The 25473-nt window shown below is 51.5% G+C and overlaps 6 protein-coding genes across 6 annotated transcripts; 3 read left to right on the forward strand and 3 right to left on the reverse strand.

The window, feature by feature from the left end:
- Window positions 1-791: 791 nt before the first annotated feature.
- On the forward strand, window positions 792-3970 carry ALTATR162_LOCUS7133 (uncharacterized protein; the record flags this gene model as incomplete). The annotated part of the gene is made up of 3 exons (XM_043314760.1): window positions 792-849; window positions 921-1064; window positions 1164-3970. 3 exons carry the CDS (start codon window positions 792-794, stop codon window positions 3968-3970), a joined length of 3009 nt encoding a protein of 1002 aa, XP_043170695.1.
- A 5182-nt stretch (window positions 3971-9152) lies between these two features.
- On the reverse strand, window positions 9153-11747 carry ALTATR162_LOCUS7134 (uncharacterized protein; the record flags this gene model as incomplete). Its single annotated transcript, XM_043314761.1, has 3 exons — window positions 9153-9688; window positions 9743-9752; window positions 11700-11747. The coding sequence occupies 3 exons, from the start codon at window positions 11745-11747 to the stop codon at window positions 9153-9155; spliced, it is 594 nt and encodes a 197-aa protein (XP_043170696.1).
- A 565-nt stretch (window positions 11748-12312) lies between these two features.
- ALTATR162_LOCUS7135 (uncharacterized protein) lies at window positions 12313-13743 on the reverse strand (the record flags this gene model as incomplete). The annotated part of the gene is made up of 1 exon (XM_043314762.1): window positions 12313-13743. The coding sequence occupies one exon, from the start codon at window positions 13741-13743 to the stop codon at window positions 12313-12315; it is 1431 nt and encodes a 476-aa protein (XP_043170697.1).
- A 3404-nt stretch (window positions 13744-17147) lies between these two features.
- Window positions 17148-17899, forward strand: ALTATR162_LOCUS7136 (uncharacterized protein; the record flags this gene model as incomplete). The annotated part of the gene is made up of 2 exons (XM_043314763.1): window positions 17148-17482; window positions 17554-17899. The coding sequence occupies 2 exons, from the start codon at window positions 17148-17150 to the stop codon at window positions 17897-17899; spliced, it is 681 nt and encodes a 226-aa protein (XP_043170698.1).
- Window positions 17900-18022: 123 nt separating this feature from the next.
- ALTATR162_LOCUS7137 (uncharacterized protein) lies at window positions 18023-20569 on the reverse strand (the record flags this gene model as incomplete). The annotated part of the gene is made up of 4 exons (XM_043314764.1): window positions 18023-18567; window positions 18618-19349; window positions 19406-20416; window positions 20464-20569. The coding sequence occupies 4 exons, from the start codon at window positions 20567-20569 to the stop codon at window positions 18023-18025; spliced, it is 2394 nt and encodes a 797-aa protein (XP_043170699.1).
- A 2743-nt stretch (window positions 20570-23312) lies between these two features.
- Window positions 23313-24874, forward strand: ALTATR162_LOCUS7138 (uncharacterized protein; the record flags this gene model as incomplete). The annotated part of the gene is made up of 2 exons (XM_043314765.1): window positions 23313-23583; window positions 23634-24874. 2 exons carry the CDS (start codon window positions 23313-23315, stop codon window positions 24872-24874), a joined length of 1512 nt encoding a protein of 503 aa, XP_043170700.1.
- Between the last annotated feature and the right edge of the window lie 599 nt (window positions 24875-25473).

Raw genomic sequence — 25473 nt, forward strand, 5'->3', positions numbered from 1 at the left:
TGTTTGGTGTTTTTCTTTGTATGCACGCGCTGGAAGCCTCCAACTGCTTGACATGGGCGAATTCGGATGTGGGGAGTTCATGTCGCGCGCAGGGACAGACCCTTTGGTGTCCAGGTTGCTGCCAGACGCGGAAAACGGAAGGCGCGTGGTGGATGAGGTGAATGTCCAATTCGTCGGACCCTTACGGCACTGGGAGGGCATGGCGCACGGACAGCGATGTTTCGCGAGCATGCCGGGTCGCATTGGGTCAAGGATATGGGCGCTTCTGGACGGCAATTAATGTTGGGCCAAGTCAGAACCGCTCCAGGGCTGCCCGCTGATGGCTCGTCCGTAAAATCCACTTTGCCAGCATAGGCGGCTAATAGTCGTCGGGATTTGTTTTGTAGCGCTGGTACGTCCACGGTTTTGCGTACCGACGTAATTCCTATCGCATCAAGGCTAGGCCGCCTATTGATCCAAGGATGCATATCACTAGTCTCCTGCCCTTCTGTCCCACCACCCAAGTATAGACACGACACCCCCGGCAGCCGCACGACGACAGGATCAAGCAATATACCTCCACCCCTCCCACAAACATCATCGCCACTTTGTTTCACTCCCGACCTGTCTGGTTGTTTCAAGTAGCGGCGGCCTCGGGAGCCAACATTTAAAGTCGCTGCTAGACGTCCAGCTGTTGCGCCCGCCTCGCCCGCCGATAGCGCGAACTGCCACGAGGATGAACCACCTATACTGACTGGAGACTGCTTGCATACACGCCCAACCCGAACCAGCCTTGTAGAGCGCCTGTAATCATGGCGCAACGCTCCCACACCGAGGGTTGCCGGCCTGGCGACCAACTCGTCGTAGTGCGTATGTTTCCCCCACCCGTGCTGCTATTGTGTCGCACATCCTATCGACCTGCTGTTGACGTGCGCTCGCAGATGAGTTTCTAGCCAGGAGTCCCGACGAGCTGAGTCTAAGGAGAGGCGACCGCATCGAGCTTATCGAGCGCGACGACGACTTTGGTGATGGCTGGTTTCTAGGCAAGAACACAGAGACAGGAGAGAATGGCCTGTTTCCTGAAGGTATGCTCCCCTATCGTAGGCAGCATAGTCGTGCAAATGCCCCTTATCTGGCTGTTATGCTTCTTTTTTCTACGAGTAGCACAGCTGATGCACCAACAGTATACACACGGCCAGCACCAAAACCAACGCCAATCCCGACTATGCTCTCGCGCAATCCCTCACAAATGTCTGTGCGATCAGAGAAACTATCAGGTCCTCCCGGCATGGCCATCTCTGAGCTGCCGACCGCACAGCCACCGGCTACCACGAGCGCCCCTCCACCTTTAAAATCAGCTCCCACGGAGCCCCTGAACATCGCGTCGGGGCCAGAAGTTGCACGAAGAACGTCAATACAGAATGGCCCGAGGAGTATCAGCATGACGCTGAATGGAGAAGCGCCGGCCGAAGACGAGACAATAGGAAGCCCCGTCATGCACGAAACGCTGAGCGTCATTGACGAGCACATCACGGGCATGAGCACGCCAAGGCACAGCGCGGTAGGGAAGGAGCTACGGTCCAATGACTCAGGAAGCGAATACAGCAGCCACCACCGACTGTCATACATCAACGGACAGGAAACGGACGAGGAGGAGCAGAACTGGCACACCGAGGAGGAGGTCAAGACGTGGTCGCCTGCGCGCGTTGCCGAATACCTCGAAGATGTGGGTGTAGAGAAGAAGCACTGCGACGTGTTCCGAGATCAAGACATTGATGGCGAGGCGCTGCTGGGCGTAGATCGCAACTTCATCTTCATGCAAGAATTCGACCTGGGCCCTATGGGACCACGACTGCGCACGTGGATGAAGATTAACGCGTTGCAGTCAGAGGTCAAGAACGCGAAGGAGGCGGAAGCTGCGAGGGCTACAATGCTCCTGCCGCCTGTGGAGAGCCCCGACGAGTTTCCAGCGGACATGGGAAGGAGCAGGGCTGCGTCCACTGGGGCGGTCCTTCCTCGAATACCGACACTTAGGGAAAGCATAGGATCCCGCGGCAACACTAGTCGCCAGCATATCCCGCGTGCAGCCTCGTCTGCAGGGCGGTCGTCAACCATCGACGCGACTTCTCCACTCATCCAGCACACACCCGCCTCACCTACGCTCGGTTCGCCTGTTCGACCCTCCGCTGCTTCCGTCCGGAGCATGAATCACAGCAGGCGCCATTCTTCTATCGACTACAACCAGGGGCCTCCTACGCCTAGTACACCCAGTCTGATGAAGCCACCCACATCTGCAGCCATGCACGCACACAAGAAGACACCCTCCTTCGATCGCAACTGGACCATGGGATCAACGGCCAAGTCAGCACAGGCACAGGATCTTATGAGGCCTGTTTCGTCACATCACGCGCATGCTTCCAGTACCAACGGAACTGCATTTGACTTCCGCGAGGCTGGCTTGAACTCTGGGGATCTGGATCGTGGCTACTTCTCTGGCGGCGAGGTTGACAACCGCAAGAACAGGAACGTGCTGCGTAAGAGAGAAAGCACGGGCGGTCACTCGCGCAATGCAAGTCACACCACCGAAGCTGGTCGTGCCTCGTTCAGTCGTCGGCACAGCAGGATCGGCAGCGCAGATTCAGCTCTTCGGCCAGCAAGTCCAATGTCTGTCGCCGCGCAAAAGTACTACGGTACGAGCATCAAAAGTGACCGCAGCTCCAGTGCATTCGACTTTGTACGGCCTCTCAAGCCAGCGAGCGACATGCATCCCACAGTGACCAAGCTCGCGTACGACTCGCACAGCATTGACGCCATCGCAAATTCGCCTAATATCGCAGGTAGCGAGACCTCAAGCACAGGTCGTGCATCGCCTTCGCCCGCTGCTGCACCATCGCATACACGCTCATTCTTCAGCAGCAAGAAATCTTCACAATCCAGGGGTCTTCGAGCGATATCGGACGCAATCACTGGCGGCGAGAAGGCGAACTTGAGCTCTGCTGATGTATCAGCCTCGCAGCACAAAGACTCGCCGATGCAGTCGCCTTCACGCACAGGTTCTAGCACACCTTCTGGTACCTCGTTGTCGAAGAGTTTCGAACTTGAGAAAGCAGATGCCAACAGACGGTTCACCGCTGGCTCCACTACCTCCAAGGAAGGAAAGAAGAAGGCCAAGAAGCATGGCACCAGTGCATATCTCAAGGGTCGTCAGCAGATCACTCCACAACAAGCCATGGAGAACTGCGACTATAGCGGTTGGATGAAAAAGAAGTCTTCGAGTCTCATGACAACATGGAAAACACGATTGTTTGTGTTACGTGGACGTCGCCTTGCGTACTACTATACCGAGAATGACACAGAAGAGAAGGGTCTTATCGACATATCATCGCATCGTGTGCTACCAGCGAACAACGAGAGAATGACTGGCCTGCACGCGTCTCTCACAGGTGCGGCCTCGTCACCTACATCCCCGCACAATGCCACAATACAGACAACGGCATCTGCGGACAGTGCTAAGGGTATCCTGGGGTTGGAGGAGGACGTCTCGGGCATGTTCATCTTCAAGCTCGTACCACCTCGTGCAGGACTACAAAAGGGTGTCCAGTTCACCAAACCTATCGTGCACTACTTTGCGGTAGACAGTCTAGCTGTCGGCCGACTTTGGATGGCTGCACTGATGAAGGCTACAATTGACCGCGACGAAGCGCTTCCCTTTACAACCACGTACCAGCAAAAGACCATCTCACTCGAGAAAGCACGCGCCATGCGTCAACGTCCGCCAAATCTCATGGACGAAGACGGAATGGAAGACGCCGAACGGAAGAGCGAGATCTCTAAAGAGAGCATCCAAGAAAGCACTATCCACGAAGAAGACGAGAAAGGCCTCGCAATCTCAGGACTCGATGACGCCAAAGCTCTGCTCGCGTATGCCGACAGCCCGGGCCCTCACGCGGAACACAAGCCCGACAGTACCGCCACAGCAATTGCGATGTGATCGTCCTCAACGTGGTGTCTGTCCACTCTTCTCTTCTGATACCAATCCATTATCTTCTAAGTTCAGTACATGCATTAATATTCACCCAATAGTCAGCTGCTACCAAGGACATGGAAGCAATCACTAGCGGGTTTCTGGAGGCCTTCTTCTCATAGCGAAACCCACAATATCTCTTTCTTTCTCATCATATACCGTCATGAAGGTTGACCAGTCGTCCTTTATATACAACATACCCCTCTCTTTTCTTATACCGAGATATTCCCGCTTCATATCTGCATATTAGCATATTGATGACGAACCTATCTATCCCTTATGATCTTGGGAGCCCTGACTGGAAAAAGCGAGATTTATAGCTTGATCTTCTTTCTTTGCGTAATGTGGATGCACAGCGACGGATGGACGGATGGATCGATGTAGTTAGTTGCTATGGGGAGATGAAATGTGTAATAGTACGATTGATAGATCAATCCTCCTCTTTCAAGTGACTGTGTGAGATATTGAGTTGAAGGGCAAAAACTCTTAGTAACGTCCCCCGCCCGTAAGCGAGAAATGCCCCTTAGCAAGATAGACCAACCCTCTAGACAACTTAACCTTTCTCAGCTACATCTATAGAGTTGTACTTAATGTTATCCTATCCTTTAGCTACAGCTCTATTACCTTCTGCACTACAGTAGGAAAAATACAGTTGTTGTGACTATGCTAGCTATAAAGTTGCGCGCAGCACTAAAACCTCCTTTGTCTTCTTACTCTATTTAGTTACTACTGTTAGCACTCCTTCTGCTTCTAAAGTGCTAGAACTACAGGCCTAGACTAGACGCACATCGTCTTAGGTTACAGGGGCGAACCGACGTTGAAAATGTGTACTCTGAAGCTATCTCCGTGCTGGAGACACCTGGCCTTGGCGCTGTGCGTTTTAGCAGCCAGCCCTGGTCTAATTACGTAGCGAGAAGAAGACCAGCAAGGCTAAGCGTATCGTATTTAACGCTAGGTCTAACAGGCTCCAAGTGTAGCGCTCTGTTAGAAGCTTCGACGGCAATACCACGTGACTGCTATCTTTGTAAAACGCTATCCTTTTGTAGACTAGTGTTTCCTAATGGGCTGCACGGACATCGAGTGCAACTACGCCTTGTTACTTCACTGCCAAGTAGCAGCTGATTAATAATCAACTAGAAGCTTGTACGTGCCAAGCACAACACTATATAGAACAAGATCCTGTAGGCTGAATTGTCACGCAAAAGCTTCACAAGACTACAGCCAGTCTTCCAAACCTCTGATGTTCTCTGCAGCAACACGCTACTCAAAAACTTGCCGGTACTCTTATGTCCCTAGATAGGATGACAAACGGAATCGAAACAACGATCCGCTAGCATTCAGCCACGAACAAATAGAAATATATGCAAGGTCAACACTACAGGTCAATACTACAGGACCATACCCTGCCAGATCCAACGCCCATAGCGACCGTAGTCCCGCGCACAGACGAGCACCATGGCCGATACTCTGATGGGATCCAAAGCATCTTCTCGCTTGCGTGCATGATCCACGTGTTATCTAAGCTAAGGCTTGCCCCTGGATATAGAGGAGGTACAGGTTCAGCAGCCGTTGTTCGGGCTAATATAGAGGGCATATCGATGGCAATTGTTCCATTATTAGTGTAGAGATAAGAGTCCGCAGAGCCAAAGGAGAAAACCTGGGAAACTTTGCCAACGTCAAAGGTCTGCAGACACTCGCCGCTGCTTGCGTCCCACAGCCTGACGGTCTTGTCCTCTGACGCTGACGCTAGCTTTGTCGAGTCGTGTGAGAAGGTTACAGAGCAAACTATATCGCTATGGCCGGTGAAGGTCTGCAGACACTCGCCGCTGCTTGCATCCCACAGCCTGACGATCTTGTCCCATGACGCTGACGCTAGCTTTGTTGAGTCGTGTGAGAAGGCTACAGAGCTGACTATATCGCTATGGCCTGTGAAGGTCTGCAGACACTCGCCGCTGCTTGCATCCCATAGCCTGACAGTCTCGTCCTCTGACGCTGACGCTAGCTTTGTCGAGTCGTGTGAGAAGGCTACAGAGTTGACAAGACTGCTATGGCCCTCGAGTGTCTGCAGGCATGCACCCCACCTGTTGCTCATCTCTGGCTTGACAGTAATTCCTTCTGGCTCTTCGTGCTGGAACAATTTTCTAATCGCGCTTTCAGTCGGACTGAACAGCAGTGCAGATGCGTATGCCTGGAGAGGGTAGCTTTCAATTAACCCTTTGTGGTACATGATGAAGCGGCGGGCATCTTGGAGAAGCTTAGTAAGCTCATCACCACGCTGCATATCCTGACTGTGTCAGCATCTACACCAAGTACAACAGACAGACGAAGCGCCTGCGCAAGCCGTACCTGGTTGAGAGAGCAGAGCCTTGTCATTGAAACCACACCTTTTGCTATGCCCTTGCACAGACTGAGCCCTTCTAGCCAGTACAGGTACTTATTTCTTAAGAACTCACCAACGATACCTGTGACTTGCACGTAGTTGACGTCGTTTATCCGAGACTTGGGTTTCGAGTCACATAGATGATCAATCCAGTAGATGCACGGGTAGCGCGACGCTGCTAGTGGGTCTGGGGTATACGGTTTCATATCGTTGACAGAGACCGCTGGCGCTTCCAGGCTGTACATGTCCCTGTGCAACGTCCTTGACAGGATGGCGAGCGACCTTGAAAAGACGACATGGTGAGCGGCTTCGATCCCGTGCGGAAAGATCTTGTCTGATGCTTTTGCGAGGAGAAAGCCTTGTGCGGACTGATGCACAAAGTAGACCGTGCCTTCTCGCAGGGTGAGAAACGACCCGCAGAGGCCGATGACCTCCTCTACCTCCGCTTCGTCAGCGATATCGTCGAGCAACTCAATAAGGACCATCAGCTCCGCTAGCGTGATTGGCCGATACACTAGCGAGATGGAAGCCAGCACCTGCTTGCAAAGCTCGGCATCATCTGACACGCCAATCTGCTGCATCATCCGCTCGTACAGCGCGTCCAAGCCAGGCGGGAAAGAGTCCAGCTTCTTCAGAACGTTCCGCTTCGCTGTCTTCTCGAGGTCCTGACACACCAACGCTACCCACAGGAAGGTATCATTCGCGTTCGATGTCAAACGTTCGAGCACCGCATCCCGAGTTTGCTTGTCGTACTTCTTCTGCTGTGCTAGCTGAGATACCTTGTGCTGGATGAAGACGCTAACAGCCGCCGATACGGACTCTGCATCCAGCTCGAGACTCAGCCTTACCTTGTGCCCTGCCTGCTCGAGCTCTTCTTCAATGTCTGGCCAATTCCGGCTAGACACTATCCATTTGACGCGAGAACACGCAGACGACTGTTCTGCGACAAAGCGAAGTAGCTTCGGCAGATCAGTGACGCACTCGTCCAGGGCGTCAATGAGTATGTACGTAGTGCCCAAGCTTGGATCCTGCAGCACGTCTACAAAGACCTCTGTCAAGGCTACCCATGCGTTCGCATCCTCGAACATGCTCTTGCCTGCCTGGTCATGCCTCGTCCGAATGTGCACAGTAAGCGCCGGCTGCTGACTGACAAGCAAGTACAACAGCCCACGCAGCACGGCCGTGGCGCTGTTGATGCGCGAGTCAGTGGCCTGGCAGAAGAAGTAGATTACAGACGCAGCACTGGCGAGCGTCTTCTGCAGCTCGTCGATGATGCCGCAGAGCAGCATCGTCTTGCCCTTGCCGGGATCGCCCTTGATCCACAGCAGCTGGTTCTGTGGATCGTTGTGCCATTGCTGGAAGCTGCTGTTGTCAAGCACCCAGCGGTATGAGCCCTCCAACAAGCCGCCCTTTGTGTCCTCGATGCGCTTCTTGTCGTTGCGAGGGTCGGAGGGACGCAAGTTACGGAGGCACTCCTCTCGCTTCCGAATCTCGTCATGAAGCCGTCTAAACGCTTCCTTTGTGCCTTCACCATAGATCGGCGCAATGTCGACGTCAAAAAGGCCGGACAAACAGTAGGCTGCGTCCTCCTCAAGCTTAGTCTGCCGATTTTGTCTCCAGCGAAACCGTTCATCGAAGCTAGACTGGTGTAGAGGAGCCCCCTCAAGCACTTCGTATGGAATGGTTGTGACTTCTTGGATTTGAGTCTTTAGCGATGTCCTATCACCAAGCTTGTGCCAATCGCGCGAGAAGAAGTCAACCACGCTTGGTGCGAGAAGCTCTTGCAGCGTCCAGCCACGCGTGAACCATCGACTTGAGCTGAAAGCAGACTCCCATGTGAACTCAGTCAGCGTATCACTGAACTTCCTCTTCCTTGTGAATACATCCGCTAGATACACGTAGCATTTTGTTGCCTTTTGGTACCAGCGAAACATAGAACGGATGGCTAGCGCGTGCTCAGCCTTGTTCGCCTTGTTGATGCAGCAGGTGTCGACCCAGAAATACTGCAGACCGTCGCGCTTTGCCTGCTCTCCACATGATTGGATCTTGTTGTAGCCAGCTTTGTCCTTGGCTGCGCTCTTTGCCAGGTCGTCGAAGGTTACCTCTTCGTCGTCGGCTCCCCAAGTGTGAGACAGGATCGCGTAAGGGGGTATTGCGTTGGCGTTGACCAAGTCATCAGTGACACTGAGCTCTCCGTCTTCTCCGTGGTAAAGAAGCCGCATAGTTTCGCGTGGACATGTGGTAGATGCATGCGACAGCAGCGGGACTCGAGACACCTGGCGCGGCGGCCTGGTAGTGAGAGCGTGCGGCGGCCCGTTGTTCTATTGCATTCGAATGTCAGCGAGCGCAGGGTGATGCGCAAAAAGCTGCATAATCTTTGGCATACCTGCTAGGCAATAGCAAACCGCGACGTTGATGCAAGCTGAGTCTAGTGGTTCTGGCCATGTCGTTGGCTTGCGAGGCTGAAATTGGCAGAGACCTGAGGCGGGGCAGACGCGGTTGAGAGCACGCGCGCCAGGGAGCCAGGAGTTGGGCGCCAGGCTGACAGCGGCTAGACTAGCGGCTGCCCACACCTCAACGCCGAGCTTGATTTGATGGAGCAGAAGAGGGCCGACCCGGTGCGATGAGTGGAGCAATGGAGACATGGTCATAGATCAATCAACTATAACTGCATTGTACCTTGCAGCGACGCCTGGCTAGCCATGTCGTCAACGTCTGCGCAACTCGTTCTGTAATACAAAACGACCCCTGCCAAAGGATCTCGAGGCATCATGGCCAGTTCGCTGCAACCATCTGCGCTACTGGCGCCTTCCACGTTCCTGGCCCATGGCTGCTCTGCGTCGTTCCAGCCATCGCTTCTGGCGCAACTCCGTCTGGCGCAGCACTCTTGCGTTTGCGCCTGTGCTTCGCTTTGTTTGCTGCAGCTTCTGCTGTCGCAGCACGCTTCGCTCGCACCTCCTTGAGCTGTTCGTAGGTCATCACCATCGCCTTGCCCAGCACCAACGACTTGGTCGATTGCCGCGCTTTAACTTCGCCGTTGATCTTCGACAAGAGCCGGTTGTGGTCCTGCAGAAGAGATCGCTCGGCAATGGCTACTCTCGTAGCTTTCGCCATCATCTGCACGTGGCTAAGTAATCCCCGCTTTTCTGGCTCGTTAAGCGTCTCAGCATCCTGCTTAATTCTGTTGAACAGTAATTGCACATGTTCTGTCGTTACTAGAGTAACAGGCGTTGCAGGTGTTTGCACAACATCAGCTTGTGCGATAGCTCCCTCTGCCCTAGTAACTTCTGGAATAGCAAGTTGCTCTGGAGGCTTTAGTATGCTTCTAAGTACACGGTTAGGGTTAAATAGGAACAGACCTGTTGCAGCCTAAGCAGAGGTAATGTTCCTCTTAGTAAAAGCCTGTGCTCTTGCAAGGCTGTAGAGAGAAGTGAAATGCTCCTTGCTGATAATGTCAACACCTCCTCGACTAAGTTGGTCCAAGAAGGCGATACAAGATGATGTTGTTAGCAAGGTAGAACTCGAGGACTTCCAGCGTCTCGTAACTTCCAAAGTCGTTATAGATTAGTACGCGTAGTTTTCTGTTAGCTCTCTCTTTAGTCTGTAGGTTAAACACTCGCGTGAGCTACTCAAAGCTAATCTTAGAGTTGTTGTATCCGTTCTTAGAGTGCGTATAATGCCACCTAGGGGTGGGATAGGTCGTCTAGTTGCTCCGATGTGTTGAAGCAGGCCAGATGATTAGAGGCAGCAGTGCTCTGCCATCACCGCTAATGCATTCAATGGCCGTCACCATAGTTCGCTTAACGCCCGCGCCTCTGTAGTCGCGCGGGTCGTCCTTACTTACCAGCACTTTCACACAACTTAACATGCTTAACATCACACCTGTCTCGTCCATGTTGTAGACGTTTTCCGGCACGACAGCTGGGTCCTGAAGCACCTTCTCAATAACTTCGAACCAATGTGTCATCTTTCTATACGTGTCCTTCTCATGGTAGTGCTAGTCGACCGGCTTGACGGCCCTCGCCTTGATCTCTGGGTGTCGCTTTGCAAAGCATCGTGACCACTTCTGGCCTGGTGGCTTGTTCGGCTTCTTCACGGAGGACCGCTAGCGGGCGACGCTGAAGGCTATAGAGGGCAAGAACTTGTTTCGCACAGGATGCCCGAGCTCAGACTTCATTAGCAGAAACTTAACAACGGCTTTTTCTTCATCCGGGGTGAGATACTGCCGGCCTTAAGCGACCTCTTGCTTCGACGGTCGCCCTAGAGACCGATGGTGGAGGGTGGAGAGTGGAACATTCTTTCGATCGGCTCGAGCAGCCCAGGTCCTGGACACTCCTGGAGAGAGGGGTTGCGCCAGCACGAGACTGGCTGGATCCATTTTAGCAAAACGTGGGAAAGAAACAACCTGAAGACGCCTGTTTGCGATGTGAGGGAGCACGACGCTCGTTCCAAAATAGCAGTCACGTGGCATGCCTGTCGAAGCTTCTAGAAGAGCGCCACACTTGAAGCTTGTTAGGCATAGCGTTAAATACAATACACTCAGCCTTGCTGGTCTTCTTCCCACTACATAATTAGACTAGGGCCGGCTGCTAAAACGCACAGCGCCAAGGCCAGGTGTCTCTAGCACGGAGATAGCCTCGGAATACACACTTTCGACGGCTGCTCGTCTTCGTAGGCTAGGGCGATGTGTGTCTAGGCCAGGCCTATCGTTTTAGCATCTTAGAAGCAGAAAGAGTGCCAATAGCAGGGACATAGTAGAGCAAAAGGGCGAAGTAGTTTTTAGTGCTGCGCGCGACTTTACTGCCAGCATGGCCACAACAACTGTAATTTTCCTGCTGCAGTACAGAAGGCGAACGAGATGTAGCTAAAGGACAGGATAGCATTAAGTGCGGGTCTACAGATGTGGGTGGGAAAGATTGAGTCGTCTGGAGGGTTGGTCCATCTCGCTGAGGGCATTTCTCGCTTACGGGCAGGGGACGTTAGATGTTGTTCAGTGTACTTCCTTGAATTTCGACAGACCCCCCTCTTTCCTTGGAACTCTCAATGCTCACCTCCGAACAGCAACTCAAAAACCCCTTGAATACCGTAGCGTGTATAGAAACGGTGTCTTCTATCACCCCTAGCCTGCACAGCTTGACTGCCCCTATCATCATACTCCTGATCGGCTTCATCTCTACTGCTCCTCTCTATCCCAAGAAAGAAGCACAGCTCAAGATCTACACCCCTGCCATTTGCGCTGAAACACCTTTATCTAGCTGATCAGCAGCGGGGCTTTTGCAAGAGAAGTCCGAAACATCTAGTGTTGCTATCGTTCACCGTATTGTGGTCGACTTTGAGCCGGAGAAGCTGTTCCGTAATGGTCATGAAGACGGACTCTCCACCGGGGAAGAGATGCGTATATGTGTGCACGGGGAATACAGCTAGAAAAGACGACGAGAGAGAGCAAGGAAGGAAGAGAAGACTATTTGTGACAACTGCTACGAGTATTGAGCAGGTAGTTGACGCAGTCGATATGTATCCTGTGCAAGATGTAGAATCAGCAACTTTGATAGAGGAGGGGAGGCATAGGATTAAGGTGATGAAGTGGTTTTGTGTTGTCGAATACTCCACACCATAGCTCGCCAGCCCCTCATATCCCTCTCCCTCAAAATGATAGACGCTGTTGAGGGTGCGAGGGAAGAAGCTGAGAGGGTGCTGAGCCCGATGGAGATGGAGATTGTAAGGAATGAGGTGTGGTTCGGTTGTTGATAATTTATTTGTTTATTTATCTCTTCATTTAGGTCCTGCGCAGTGCAGCCTTTGACTATGTAGTGAAACTTATGAATCTATGCAAGCGAGTGTTGTGGGGGGTATCATCTCCAGAAAAAAAACACAAATCCTTAACGCCTTCCTGATGCTGTTATGCAAGTAGTTCTCATATCTCCCAAGTTTACGCGGGGAAGGTAATCGCCCTCTTCCGCCTCATCTTCATCTTCAGCTCTGTGTTTGTGGTGCTCTCCTGTGGCGCGAACCAATCTCGCAAGCCACACTGGTCTTCTAGGCTCCTGAAAAGGTCGTCTACGCGGTCTAACATCCATCCACTGTTCATCCTCCCTTGCGGCTTCGCGTAGCCTAGTTTGAAACTTGTGGAAATACCGCAGCTCCCCGCATCGAAGGAGAACTGTATGCACTTGTCCTGCTCTTCGCACAAGGCTCGGCAGTGCTCAAAGGATTTCCAGGCGTTTCGCTCGAATTCATTCTCGGCCGCCGAATGATCGTGCGCATTGTACTCCTTGTCTGCGGACATGTTGTCCCATCCAGGAACTGACGCGTCGATCTTTGATCGCACAAGCTCCATGAACACGTCTCGATGGCGCAGGAGAATTTGGTGGCGCTTGTACCAGTCTTGCTCGAAGTCCCAGAGCTCTTCGATCTCAGCAGGGGCAACGTGGTGGTAGGTAATCGCAGGAAAGCACCATAGATCACGGTCGATCTTGGAGACTGCTGGGTCGAGGGTAGCAGGAGAGTCGCCCTGAAAGTGTGGAAACGCGCGGTGAAGAGGAACATGTACGTCCTCGAGTACTTTTCCGAGCGCGCAGTCTCCGACCCAATGCGTCTTTGTGAAGTCCTCGTATTCAGTACTGCGCTCGGATCGTCGCGACGCAACCCTTTGCATAGCTGGATTTGAAAGGGCAAATCCGGCGCCACCATACGCAAACTCAACCTCATTGATGAATAGATGTTTCCCAATGTAATAGGGTTTGCTGTCGTCGAAGTTGCCAAGGAATTCGAGAAGGTTGTTCCAGTTCACGTACGTGTCCGCTTCCATGAAGAAGTACCACTTCGCATCCGGCTTTTCCTGCAGCGCATGATCGATCATGGGCAAAAACTTCCACTTATCCAACTGCCACCCAGCGTTATCCGTTCGCAAATAGTCACCCTTCGACGAACCGGACAATGATGTAAGAACCTGCTGTTGCTTCACACCCCGTCTTCCATGCTCTTGTAATTGGTGGTACAACTTGAAGTCTTCATTCGTCGTCTTCGTGTCTTCACTAACCCCTTTGAGTACGTCGTGAACAGTGTGTCCCTCTATATCCTCATCCAGGTCCGAGTGTACAACAAAGTGGGGAACGCATCGCAACGTGGTACGAAAGTGCACTGGCACCTTTTCCTGTGATTCGGTGGCTCCAGTTCGCAAAACGACCAAAACATCGGCGGCGAGCTTGGACTTTGGGCAGAAAGTCTCTTCAGTATGATGGTGGGCGGGGGATTTTCCAGTGTGGAAGCGGGGTTGAGTGGCCTTTGTGAAGATATTGAGAACGGATACGGAGAATACGGCGCAGAAGATCAGTCGGCATATGAAGGAGCGGTAAGACATGGCGGTGTAATTAAGAAGGGCGCAGCACCGGGCTGGACCGTAGAGTTTAAGGAATGAGTGTAGTTGCTGGTAAGGACAGTGATAAGAGAATGAATGTGTTTATGGGTTCGCTAGTGGTCCGATAGAGAGTGGAGATGTGGTGCCGTAGCCATCGGATGCCGGCGGAGTTTTGCAAAGCGGGGAGTAGTCGTATGAATAAGGAAAGAAGAAGAAGGTTCAGGGAAGGAGGCATGCCCTCTTGAGCGACTTGTAGCTTACGGCGATCGTAACCTTTTGTCAGAACGTGTGCGCAAGAGTGGCCGAAGCGACATGGCGATCAATGCCTCCGATGTGGGTTCGTAAAATGCGCCGGACCTGTCACGGCGTGTCATTGCCGTACGAGTAGGATCGTCACAAACCTCGGTATCAATGGCATAATTCATGGCACGCTTTGCGAAGCGCTGTGTCAGGCAAGTCATCTGCTGGTACAGTTTTTTTGGCTGCTCTAATGGCAATGGAGTATACTGCATGGTGTCAGAGTTGTGGGTGTCATAACGCTCGGAGCCGAGGGGTTGGTAACCTGGGGCATGAGGCGTTGCGCCTACCGCTTTTAGCGCTACGTCATGGCCGGTTTCAGATGGCTGCATCGGGTATCGCGGATTTCGATCGGCATTTCCTGCTGCCCCATTGTGGAAGTTTGTATGCCAGCGTGGATCAGCACCATCACCAGATGAACGCGCGGCGACAAAAGGAGTATCCTCACCTGACTTGCTCAAGGGATATCCATGCCTGAAGCGACCATGTGCGTTCGCGGTACTCATTTCCGCCGTTGCTGCGGCCGTCCGCTCAGGTCACCCTGCATTCCGAGATCAGAGTTATTTAACCGAAAAGAAAATACACATAACATACCTCGGGATATGACACGAAAGTTCTGCCGATGAGACGATGGTTCAGACGAAGCGCTCGCAGGTCCGACTTGGGCTTGTAAAAGAAACGCAACAAACCACAAAGGGGTCATTCTTTTCAATTCTTCTCTCCACACAACTTCCTCCAACTGGCTTCACTGCATTCCATTCAGTCTTGCTTTTCGATTCAATAGCCTTGCATACGTCAAATATGTATAAATGTTAGATTGAGAACGATCCTATTTCCGATCTTCCAAAAAGCACAGTAAGTTTCCTATACGACGCTTTCCTCAACGAACAGCATTTGAGTACCACCCAAACAACGGCGAAGCAACGGCAAAACATCGTCAAAAGAAAATTCGCACTACGGAACCTTTTACAATGAGTCAGCATGCTTTCCAACGGCAGCAGCCGGGCCTGACTAGCCATCGTGCCGAGATTACTCAACGGCAAGTGTAGGCCCTTGCTTCCGGCTACGTTCTATACTTTGTTCTGTGTGTTGCAGTCCTCATATCCTACAACCGATATATGGAAGACAAGCATTGTCGAGCGTTGAGTGGGCAGCCGCAACTGCTGCAACAAAGTGCAAGGTGCCTTACCATTCAGACGTACCTATGGTTATGTTCAAGACGGTAAAGGGTTACTGGGGGTCAGCTTTCAGACCGCATCTTCTTTCCGTTCCTGAACTCCTTCCTATGAACGTTCGACTAGCTAATAATTAAATTCGGTCAGAGGGTTGCGAGCGTAACAACGCGCGACGAAGATTGACTGTTAGCGGAAGAGTATTAACAGCACATGGGTGATGCCGCGACACACCTTCTGGGCGCGTTGAGCCTCTTCGACATTCTGGCCTGCAATCGTGGATCAGAAACTCACTTGAAGCATATCGTTGTTACTGCTGTGACTATCCCATACAACGGCCGGGAATATCGCAAGGTCAAGTATTATTCGTATGCGCGTTGAGTAGGTAAAGCATTTTGGCTCTTTCGGTACTGTACTGGCGCACCTCGGAGGTTTCGTTAGGCTGTACTGTGTGCCACCGCCACAAAGTTGTTCCAATGCTGACCGCATGGAGGTGCACATACAGCGCGTTTGAGATTCCAGCCTTTGGCCACGATTGTTCTCAATGACGCCTCCGTTGCTTGGGCTGACTGGGCGAATACACTACGGTCCTAACGAATAGCATCTGAAGTTACACATAAGCAGCGTGGGAATATCCTCCAAGGACAACTTTTCAGTGCTGCAAACCAGCAACAAAGCTCGATACTTTATACTCACCGACCAAAGTCTAAGACGGACACCAAGATTATGGAACACGCCAAGAACCTCCACATCATACACAGGTAGTTAACGGAACGGTGGGAGCGTAGCCGAATGGACAGTGGGGCGCTACGGGGCTTTGGACATTACTTACACCATCAGATGTCAAGCCGTAAAAAGGCGGTGATGCTCGAGTAGGTGCCTTCGTACATTGCTCTGCATATAGTTCGTACGAAATGCATATCCGGATTTCAAAAGCAAAGCTGGTACCTGAAGCGGCTTGCGGGATTGCCACAAGTACTAACGATGACTGCATACATTCCAGGCACAACTACACACCGCTGGAGAGTTCCTCGTCATCGTACTTCATGTGCAATCCGAGCAGCCGAACAATGACGCTTCAATAAATTAAATATGCAAACCAGCCAATGATCGTTCCTCACTTAGCAGCATGCAAGGCCCTTGTTATTTCCCGTTCCCCATACTAAGAAGATTATCGGTATGATTCTGAAACAGCGCTAAGGTGTCCTTTGTCCACCAACTCCTAATCTCACCAAAAACGACATTCTGGTACCGCCATCAGCAGGAAATACATCAGCCCTAACTTCATGGAATCAAGCTTTCTGCGGAATGTTTCAACCCTCGTGTATGCACCCCGCGATGCAGTGCCTCCAGCCAGAAAAGCTCCGGACGTCTCATCACGGATGATGATCCGGAAATTACCACCGGCACTTAGCCAGCGAGTAAGCGGCAGCCGCAATACACCGCAATATACGAACTTTCCAACCTAATGTCACATGTGTCGTGTACTGCTCGTCCACTACCACCATAAGTATAACGAACCGCTTCAATGTCAAACACAACAATTACTGTGCGAGCAAGTTTGATCTGAATTCCACTCTATGCAACGCTAATGATGAGATGGTTACGTGCTGGGCTTGCTGGACGATCCATAAATCATCTCGGCTACGGCCTTGAACCACCGGCTGCAAGGGCTCTTAGGGCTGCTAGTACCACATGTGCGGTGTGTGTACCTGGTGACGGGAATGCTTCAAGGTCAGGCATAGTAGGCAATTTGTGGGGTGGAAGGGAATCTAGAAGACTTTCGTCATGGATGTTTCTCTGGAGAACACCTTGGCATATATGAAGATATATATATATACCTTGGTCCGTCGCTCTAAATCAATCTTGTTCAAACCGACAAGCTCACTAAACCATCTACCAACACCAAAGACAATCTACAAGAAACAACTGCCTATCATGGTCTCCATCAAGCAACTCGCTCTCCTCGCCCTTACCACCGGCCTTGCAACAGTCGACGCTCAGTCTAGCGGAAAGACCACACGATACTGGGACTGCTGCAAAGGCTCCTGCGCATGGGCTGGCAAAGCCCCTGTGAGCTCACCCATCACTACCTGCGACAAGAACGACAACCCACTCACCGATGCCGGCACAAAGAGCGGGTGTGACGGCGGCTCAGCATACATGTGCACTAACCAGTCACCCTGGGCGGTAAACGATGACCTTGCATATGGTTTTGCGGCTGTGAAGCTTGCTGGAAAGACGGAGAGTAACTGGTGCTGTGCATGCTATGAGTACGTCTACCCAATCTCTCTAAAAACACACCGAACAATCATGAACTAACTTTTTTTTTCCTTCCTTTCAGATTGACTTTCACATCCGGTCCTGTCTCAGGCAAGAAGATGGTCGTACAAACGACCAACACCGGAGGCGATCTTGGAGACAACCACTTCGATCTTGCCATGCCCGGTGGCGGCGTAGGCATCTTCAACGCCTGCACTGCGCAATTCGGAGCGCCACCCAACGGCTGGGGCCAGCAATACGGCGGTATTTCGTCCCGCTCAGAGTGCGACGGCTTCCCTCAGAAGCTCAAGGCGGGCTGCCAATGGAGGTTTGACTGGTTCAAGAACGCTGATAACCCAAGCGTTACCTTCAAAGAGGTTACTTGCCCCAAGGCATTGACGGATAAGACTGGCTGCATCAGGCGTTAGAGCGTGGAGAGTGATGTTGAGTAGACTTGAGTGCATCTTTCGCTGTATATGATTACGATGGAACTTGACTTCCGGTATATATGAATTTATGAACAAAGAACGATATTACATTCGTTGACCTAACTAATCTTGTTTGGTCGTAAACTCTGCCTGCCCAACTTCATGTTCATGTGAGCTTCCCGAGCTGACTTGTGCCAGCTTACCATTAACGCCGGCAATAGCACTTTCAACGGCCGCAGCTACGTCGATGTGAAAGAACGGTCTGTTCTGTCCGTGTACAGTGGTGACCTTGCCACTCGGCAGACCCTTGTTCCTATTGACGGCATGGATCTCATCCGGCGCCTCTTCATCGTGTAATTTCGAGCCCGAGTTATCAAGAGGTGCGTAGCTGTACACTGGGTTCCAGTGCTGACGTGATGCGAAACGTTCGCGGTCGATGTAACCAAAGCCAGCGGTTGTCAAGGCGCGCTTAGTCCAGCGGCTGTTAATCGACGCGAAGTGCCATTCCACAGTTTCAGGTGCTGCATGACGATCCAGTTGTGCGCGCACATCAATGAGACCTTGGATCGAAGTAACATCGACGTTGTTGACAGCGCTGAAGTCTAGGATGATAGCACGGAGGATAGGTCGGTTATCTTCAAGGTTCAACTGTTTTCCACGGCGTGGACCTTGTGAAAGTCAGTACATTGAACCGCACTCACTGCAAATGTCAACTTACCTGGGTCATTCCATGGACGATCACCGATCCTTGTGTATTTGTTGAGTTCTGTTCGGCGGGAGATGGTTTGCGCATGATGGACAATTTCGTCCATGTAACCTTGCTGGTTGAGATATGTGAAGCCTTCAGTGAAGCGGTAGATCAGTATACCAGGATACGGAGACTCGATATCAACAAGCGGGTTTGAACCATCCTTGCGGCTGATTGGAATGAATGCTTCACGGACAGAAGCATCAGATCCAGGGGCGAAGTGGCCGTCTTCCTTGTTTGCCATCGACTCCGGAGTAGCGCGATAGATCCTGACTTTGCCAAGGACGGCTCCGTGAGTGAAGAGCTGGCGCCAAAGCAGAAGTGCGAATGAAGCTGCTATGGTAACATAGATGCCGTTTTCGATGTTCGTGAAGATTGTTACGAAGACACCTGCGAAGAAGATAACGACTTCCAGAGGCGACGTTTCCCAAAATTGGAAGACCACGTTGGGCGGAGTAATGAGATCTCCGACGGCGTGGATGATAACCGCAGCAAGGGTAGCCGAGGGGATGTAGAAGAAGACTGCAGTCAAAGCATACAGGGCCAAGAGGACGATGATCGCAGTGAAGATACCAGCAAGTGGGGTGCGAACACCTGCTTTCGATTTGATAGCGGTACGCGAGAACGACCCGGTAGCAGGGTAGGCGCCGAGGAATGGACCGATCACATTCGTAAAGCCGACGGCAACCAGTTCTTGCGAAGCTAGTATACATTGTTAGTACTTTTCCTGTAATCGGGCAATTGGTATCATTGCTTACGGTTGATGACGTAGTTGTTGATTCGTCCGAAAGACTTTGAAATTGCGATGTGTTCGAGAATCAACACGATAATTGTGACCGGAAGATCAGGCGCAATTGCCGACAGGAGCTTCGTGTCCATGTTCGGAGTACCAGCGTGCTGAAAGCCTCTTGGTACGCGACCGAGGATCTTGAACTTCGCCATCTTGACATCGTTCTTGGCATTGTGGAGACCTTTGACGTCCTTGTTGGCAAGCCAGCTGATCATGATGTACAACAGAATGACGAAAGCCATTCGTAGTGTGCTCACGAAAAACCAGACCTTTTGTTTCGACGGCTGCTTCTTCGACATAATGTTGCAGAAGATGCGGATGGCATAGAGCATGAATAGAGCAGTCAGACCCATAGCTGCATCGAGCTTTGTGCGTGGAAGGCCTTTGAAAGTGTCGATGATAACCAGATACGTAGGACCACGTGTGTTAACCCCGGAGATACCCATGAGCGCTGGAACCTGGCCGGCTCCGATCGAGATAGCAGCACCTGTCATGAATGAGGTGATAGCGACAAGAGGAATAAGCTCGACGATCCTTCCAAGCCGTGTAAGACCAATGAACAGCAGGACAGAACCAGCGATGACGGAAAGAGCTCGGGCAATGTCCACAGCTTCAATCTCTGGCTGTTTGTCCTGGATCTTGGTGACGATGTTGCCGACAATGGTGCTCATGACAGCCACGGTACCAATAGTGATGTCTTTGGATGTAGCGAAAGCCCAGTAGAGGATGAAGCCAACAAAACTTGTGTAGAGACCATACTCCGGAGGCAATTTCGCCAGCAGAGCGTACGCCATACCCTGAGGGATCACGACAAACCCAACGGTACAACCGGCAATAAAGTCTCCAAACAGCCATGTTAAGTTGTAGTGGAGTATCCAGTCCATGAATGGGAACAAACTCCTCAGGTAGCGCTTTGTGGCGGTCGCTGACGGCTTGAACTGAGAAAGCCATTCCTTCGCGGTGGGTTCACGTTCAACATCTGAAATTCGTTAGCTATTGCTGATTGATGGGCCCTGGAGTATTCACATGTTTCCACGGAGGAAATCGACGCAGCGCCAGAAACCTCGGGCTCTTTTCGGTAGTCAAGATTTATTCCAAGGACCTTGGCCGCGGTGCGACCAGCTGAAGCCATGTTGGCGGACGTCGTCAGTGAAGACTGTACTCTGGGCTCCCGTGGTTCCGCAAACAGCGAGTGGTTCAAGGTAACAAATAAGCTTCCAGATGGAATCGGGATATCCGCCAATGTCGCGGATGTTGAGTTGAAGTATCTGTAAGACTCGACGCTGATATAGATCGAGAGAAGAGGGTGCAACCTTATACCATGTTATGAGGATGAGCGCCCGTGGAGATGTAATGGGCAAACATCAAGTTCGGTCAAATAGAAGTACCATATCGTTCCAGATCTAAGGCGGAGGCACAGCCGCATGTGCGATGGCCCGACGCCATCCCAAGGATTTGACGTGGAACAAGACGGCACATTGGGCTTGGCGTGGGCAGAGTATGTGAGTGAAGCATTCCGTGCAAATCACAGTGCAGCAACGCTATCACAGAACAGCGCCCCATCATGGCGTGCTTGCATTGAGCAAGATCCTAAATATTGGCAGATGGCAGACGAGAAATTTGGCAGGCTGGGCTGAGCGAAGCGTTGAGCTTGTAAGGTCTGGGCTTCCGAAGGCGGAGATATGGCGTTCGGGGCGTTGGAGGATCGCGTGGGAGATCTGGGGCCGCTGGTTGGTCATGGCTGTACTAAACTGTACTCTACGAGTCTCCAGAGATATTATGATGTAAACGGTTCATGCGATTTCCTCTTTATCTAGCGCGTTCCATCTTGATGGGCGGAGCGCTACAAACGAGAGGAAGAGAGTGTGGATACGCCCAGTCTCGCAGTGTCTCAGCGGAGACTGGCATCTCTGTACTGTTCGTTCAACGTTCGCAATTGATGCCAAGGATTGCGACATCTCGGTTGGCGGCATTGGCACGAAACGCGATGCTTACCTGGACAGGCCTACTGCAGCCACACTAGCGCCCGAAGAGCGGCAATGTAAGTTGTCACATACAAGCTGGCGGATGGGAAGAGCTAATGTACTGCAACAGACGGCAAGTTCCTCTGAGCACGCCCTCCCTTACATCTTTGGGAAGTTCGGAGTGTCTTGCCCGAGTGTGAGGATTACTCCAATGTTTCGATGGGAATGTGAGCCAAGAAGCCAGCGTATACGAGCATGTAGTAATTAGGTGCAAGCCCGTGGCAAAGCCTCTAGATATAATCAAGACTCGAGGGTTCGCGAAACCATCACTGTGGTGGGTTCGATGATCTGTGTATAGTTTCCAGCCTCGTTTACAGCAAAGGGCCAGTGCTAGATCAATCTTTGAACGCCGTGCGGCCAATTTTTCAATTTGGTGTCATGCTAAGACAAAGCATTCAGCTGAACTCTTTTACCTGAATACCCTGTGTTACGTAACCTGGCTTTGCAATAGCAAATCCAAGGGAGCATTGGTCAAGTTCGCGGGGGTCAGTGAAGCCCTAGGATCTTGAGTCAAAAAAGCACATCCTTATATTACCCACAGGCTAGAGTAATCAGCGTGATGCTAAGAATCGTCCTAGCCCGTGCCACTTCTTTCAGCCAGTATGTCACTAGGTGCGGTTGTTGTAGACTCTTGAACGCGATTGGTCTTCGGCCCAGTCCGTGACACGCGAGAAGAGCAAACGATAGGGGTCTGGTAGGCACCGAGCGCCTGGAACAGCAAGGAACCTGCATGATTTGCGGCTATCGCGACGCAGTAGAATGCCCAATACTCGCAAGAACAGAAGAAGTGAGTGGCGAATTGTCCCAGACATCTGGCCAACCCAGCCCTATGCGCCATTGAATGTACATCGCCGAGGAGATTCTGAAGTTCGTCTAGAACGTGCACCGGGCTGTGACGATGGCCTGACTATTGTCTCTCGTGGGATTTCATCTCGGTCACTGCCCGGTCGAGCAATGGGCGTGCGCACGGATTTCGGAAACGGCAAGCGTCTTGGTATTTGTTGTTCGAGAGAAATGATCGTGGTAAGGAGGTAGGTGAAGCATGGCGTGCTTGTAGACTTTGGATAGCGCAAACGAAGATCGATAATGCGTGCTCTGGCGAATGTTAGTACAATTGCAGGTCGAGGCGTCCTTTGTTGTCAGTGGCGCGACCACGTCGTTGACATCACGAACGAGTCTCCAACGATGGCCTCCCAAATGTGCAAAAAGGGCGTCACAAAGGGTGTCACAAAGGGTATACGTAGGTCATGAAGCCATTGTAGGAAAGGGGGTCTCGCATAAAAGAAGATGCGCTACCTCGATGAGCCACGAGATTACGTCATTGGTCCCCGCAAAGATCAACACTGGTTGACCTTAACACCGCCAACATGTGACCCTGACATGCTCTGATATCGACAAGGCAGAACGCATAGCAGAAATCTATGGTGAGTTATGAGCGCTGTGTGAAGTCAGTTTATTGTTGTCCAACGTATACCGTACACCAAAGCACACCTTCGATGATCAGCGCGAAGGTCAGCCAGGCAACAGTCTAGGCTAAAGGCGCTTACTCTTCTTCGTTGTCCAACGATCACCTTAACGCCATGTAAATCCGGTTCTCGCTCTCCACGCGTCCCGATAAATGCGAGATGAGGGGTCAAATTGTCAAGAGGACCTTAGCCTAGAACAGGGCGGAATACTCCTTTGTTCAGAAATCAGGTGAATTCTCACCTTGTCAAATGTAGGCTGAGAAGAACGTCAGGTCTGGAATGAGCATAAAAGCACCAGCAGACACTTGACTTTACAAGGGCGAAGAACTGGCATTGAGCAGCTTTACGAGTGCGACAACTACTCGTGGATCTTGCAATTCTTACAATGGCGCCCAACGTTTTTCTTCTTCAAGGCGGTGTTGCTCTGATACATGACGCGAACAACCACATTGTTCCTACTAAATCTGACATTCTTGTGGAAGATGGCAGAATCACAAGAATCGCGCGAGACATTAGGCGGTCTGAGGCAGTCGAAATCATCGATTGCACCGACAAGATCATCAGCCCAGGCTTCATCGATACCCATCGTCATGGCTGGCAAACGCAGCTCAAAGGCAGGCATGCGAATGAGAGCCTGATCGAGTACATGGTTACTGGTAAATTCCCAGTTGTGATTATCATCAAATTTACTTCTGACGAACAATAGGCAACTCACAGAATTTCCAGTACTCACCCGAGGATGTCTTCTACGGTCAGGTCGCGGGTATGCTGGAAAGTATCGCTGCTGGCACAACTACAGTAGTTGACCACGCACACATAACCCGCTCACCAGAGCACGCCAAGTCTGCTATCGCGGCTACTGCATCTTCTGGCATCCGATCCGTATTCTGCTATACCCCACTGATGCTCATCACTCAATTCAATCCCCTCACTTTCCATCCAAATCCTTTCGAAGACTGGGTCATGCAAACCTTTGACGAACTAGCCGACAGCGGGCCTTGGGGAGATGGAAGAGTAGCCCTAGGATTCGCTTTTGACTTTTGGTTTCTACCCGTGGATATGGTCAAAGGTATATTTGCCAGAGTGGGTGCGAAGGGTGTCAAGACAATTACCTGTCACGGGTCTGTCTCGCTGGGGCTCAATGTGATACAGCAAGCATCAAGCCTTGATCTGCTAGATGAGAAGATCATCATTTCGCATGGTGGTACGATCTTGGAGGCTGATGCCGAGCTTTTGAAGGCTGCTGGGGCATTCGTGAGTTCCACTCCTAGTACTGAACTCCAGATGGCCATGGCGAGGCCTTATTGCTTCGATGCCTCCTTCCAAGATGGAGGTGTAAGCGGCGATTCAATCGGATTGCAGGACAACTCCGCGCTTGGCGTCGATTGCCATTCTTGCACTGCCGGCTCCATCATCTCTGAGGCAAGGCTTGGCCTACAAAACGCGCGAAACCATTACAACGAATACTACATGAAGCAAGACATGATCCCACGTTCTCTTCCCGACAGTCTCAGTGTCGAGGCCGCATTCAATTTGGCAACAATCAAAGGTGCCGAGGCCGTAAACATGAGCAGCGAGATTGGACGTATCGCGGAAGGCTACAAGGCAGATCTAGTCATCTTTGATGCCCTCAGTCCTAGCATGGTCGGCGCAGCACAGCATGATCCAATCGCCGCAATTATCCTGCACTCGAGCCCGGCAGATATCGAGACTGTCATTGTTGACGGTATCGTGAGGAAGAGGGATGGAAAGCTGTTGCCAATACAAGTAGACAGTAGCGCGAAGGTGAGTGTGGGCAACGACACTCTAGACTGGGCAAGCGTTGCCAAAAAGATTATATCGAGCAGGAAGAAGATGCAAAAGGAGATAGATCAGATCGACTTCAAAGAAGCATTCGATTCGATCGTCAAAGCATTTCAAGTTGATGAGAAGAAATTGGTAGGCTGAGACCCAGAGAGTGTTTACCAACGCTCGAATCCTGGCGAATAACGCTGGTCATTATCCTACTGCTGCCATATGTCGCAATCGGCTCTTTTTTGCGTCACGCATGCGTTGCTTTATACTTGATGTGGTTCGTCAGTAAGCACCTCCTTCACCCCAGCCCCAAGAGTATTGATACTATTTATTTCCCCTCTCACTCCACAAACATGTACGCTAAAGGCTCCAAGCTATATGCTATCAACTGTTTTTTTAAAAAAAATCCTGGCGCGCGGTCTTACTGATGGCCCCTTCTCCATTTTGAACACACCATACATATCAGGCTGAAAGTCACGTTGGCACTGTGAAATACCATGTTCTTCAGCAATCGGATGACGCATGCTAAAGCGCGTCGAGACCCACTAATATCAAAAATATGTGATGTTCTTGGCAGTAAACAGATAGTGATAGAATGTGGTGGCAATCTCGAAGAGCAGAAATAGAGATCTGCGCTGCAACTACCCGGTCGAGCTTAATCGAGGCGGTAAGTGGCGCAGGAGCTTGGGCCTTTTGAGCATTCCGAACCGATAGCTCATTCTAAGAATATCGCCAACATCACTACACCAGCA

The sequence above is a fragment of the Alternaria atra genome (genome assembly GCF_907166805.1).
Source record: "Alternaria atra isolate CS162 genome assembly, contig: 28, whole genome shotgun sequence".
Taxonomy (NCBI): Eukaryota; Fungi; Ascomycota; class Dothideomycetes; order Pleosporales; family Pleosporaceae; genus Alternaria; species Alternaria atra.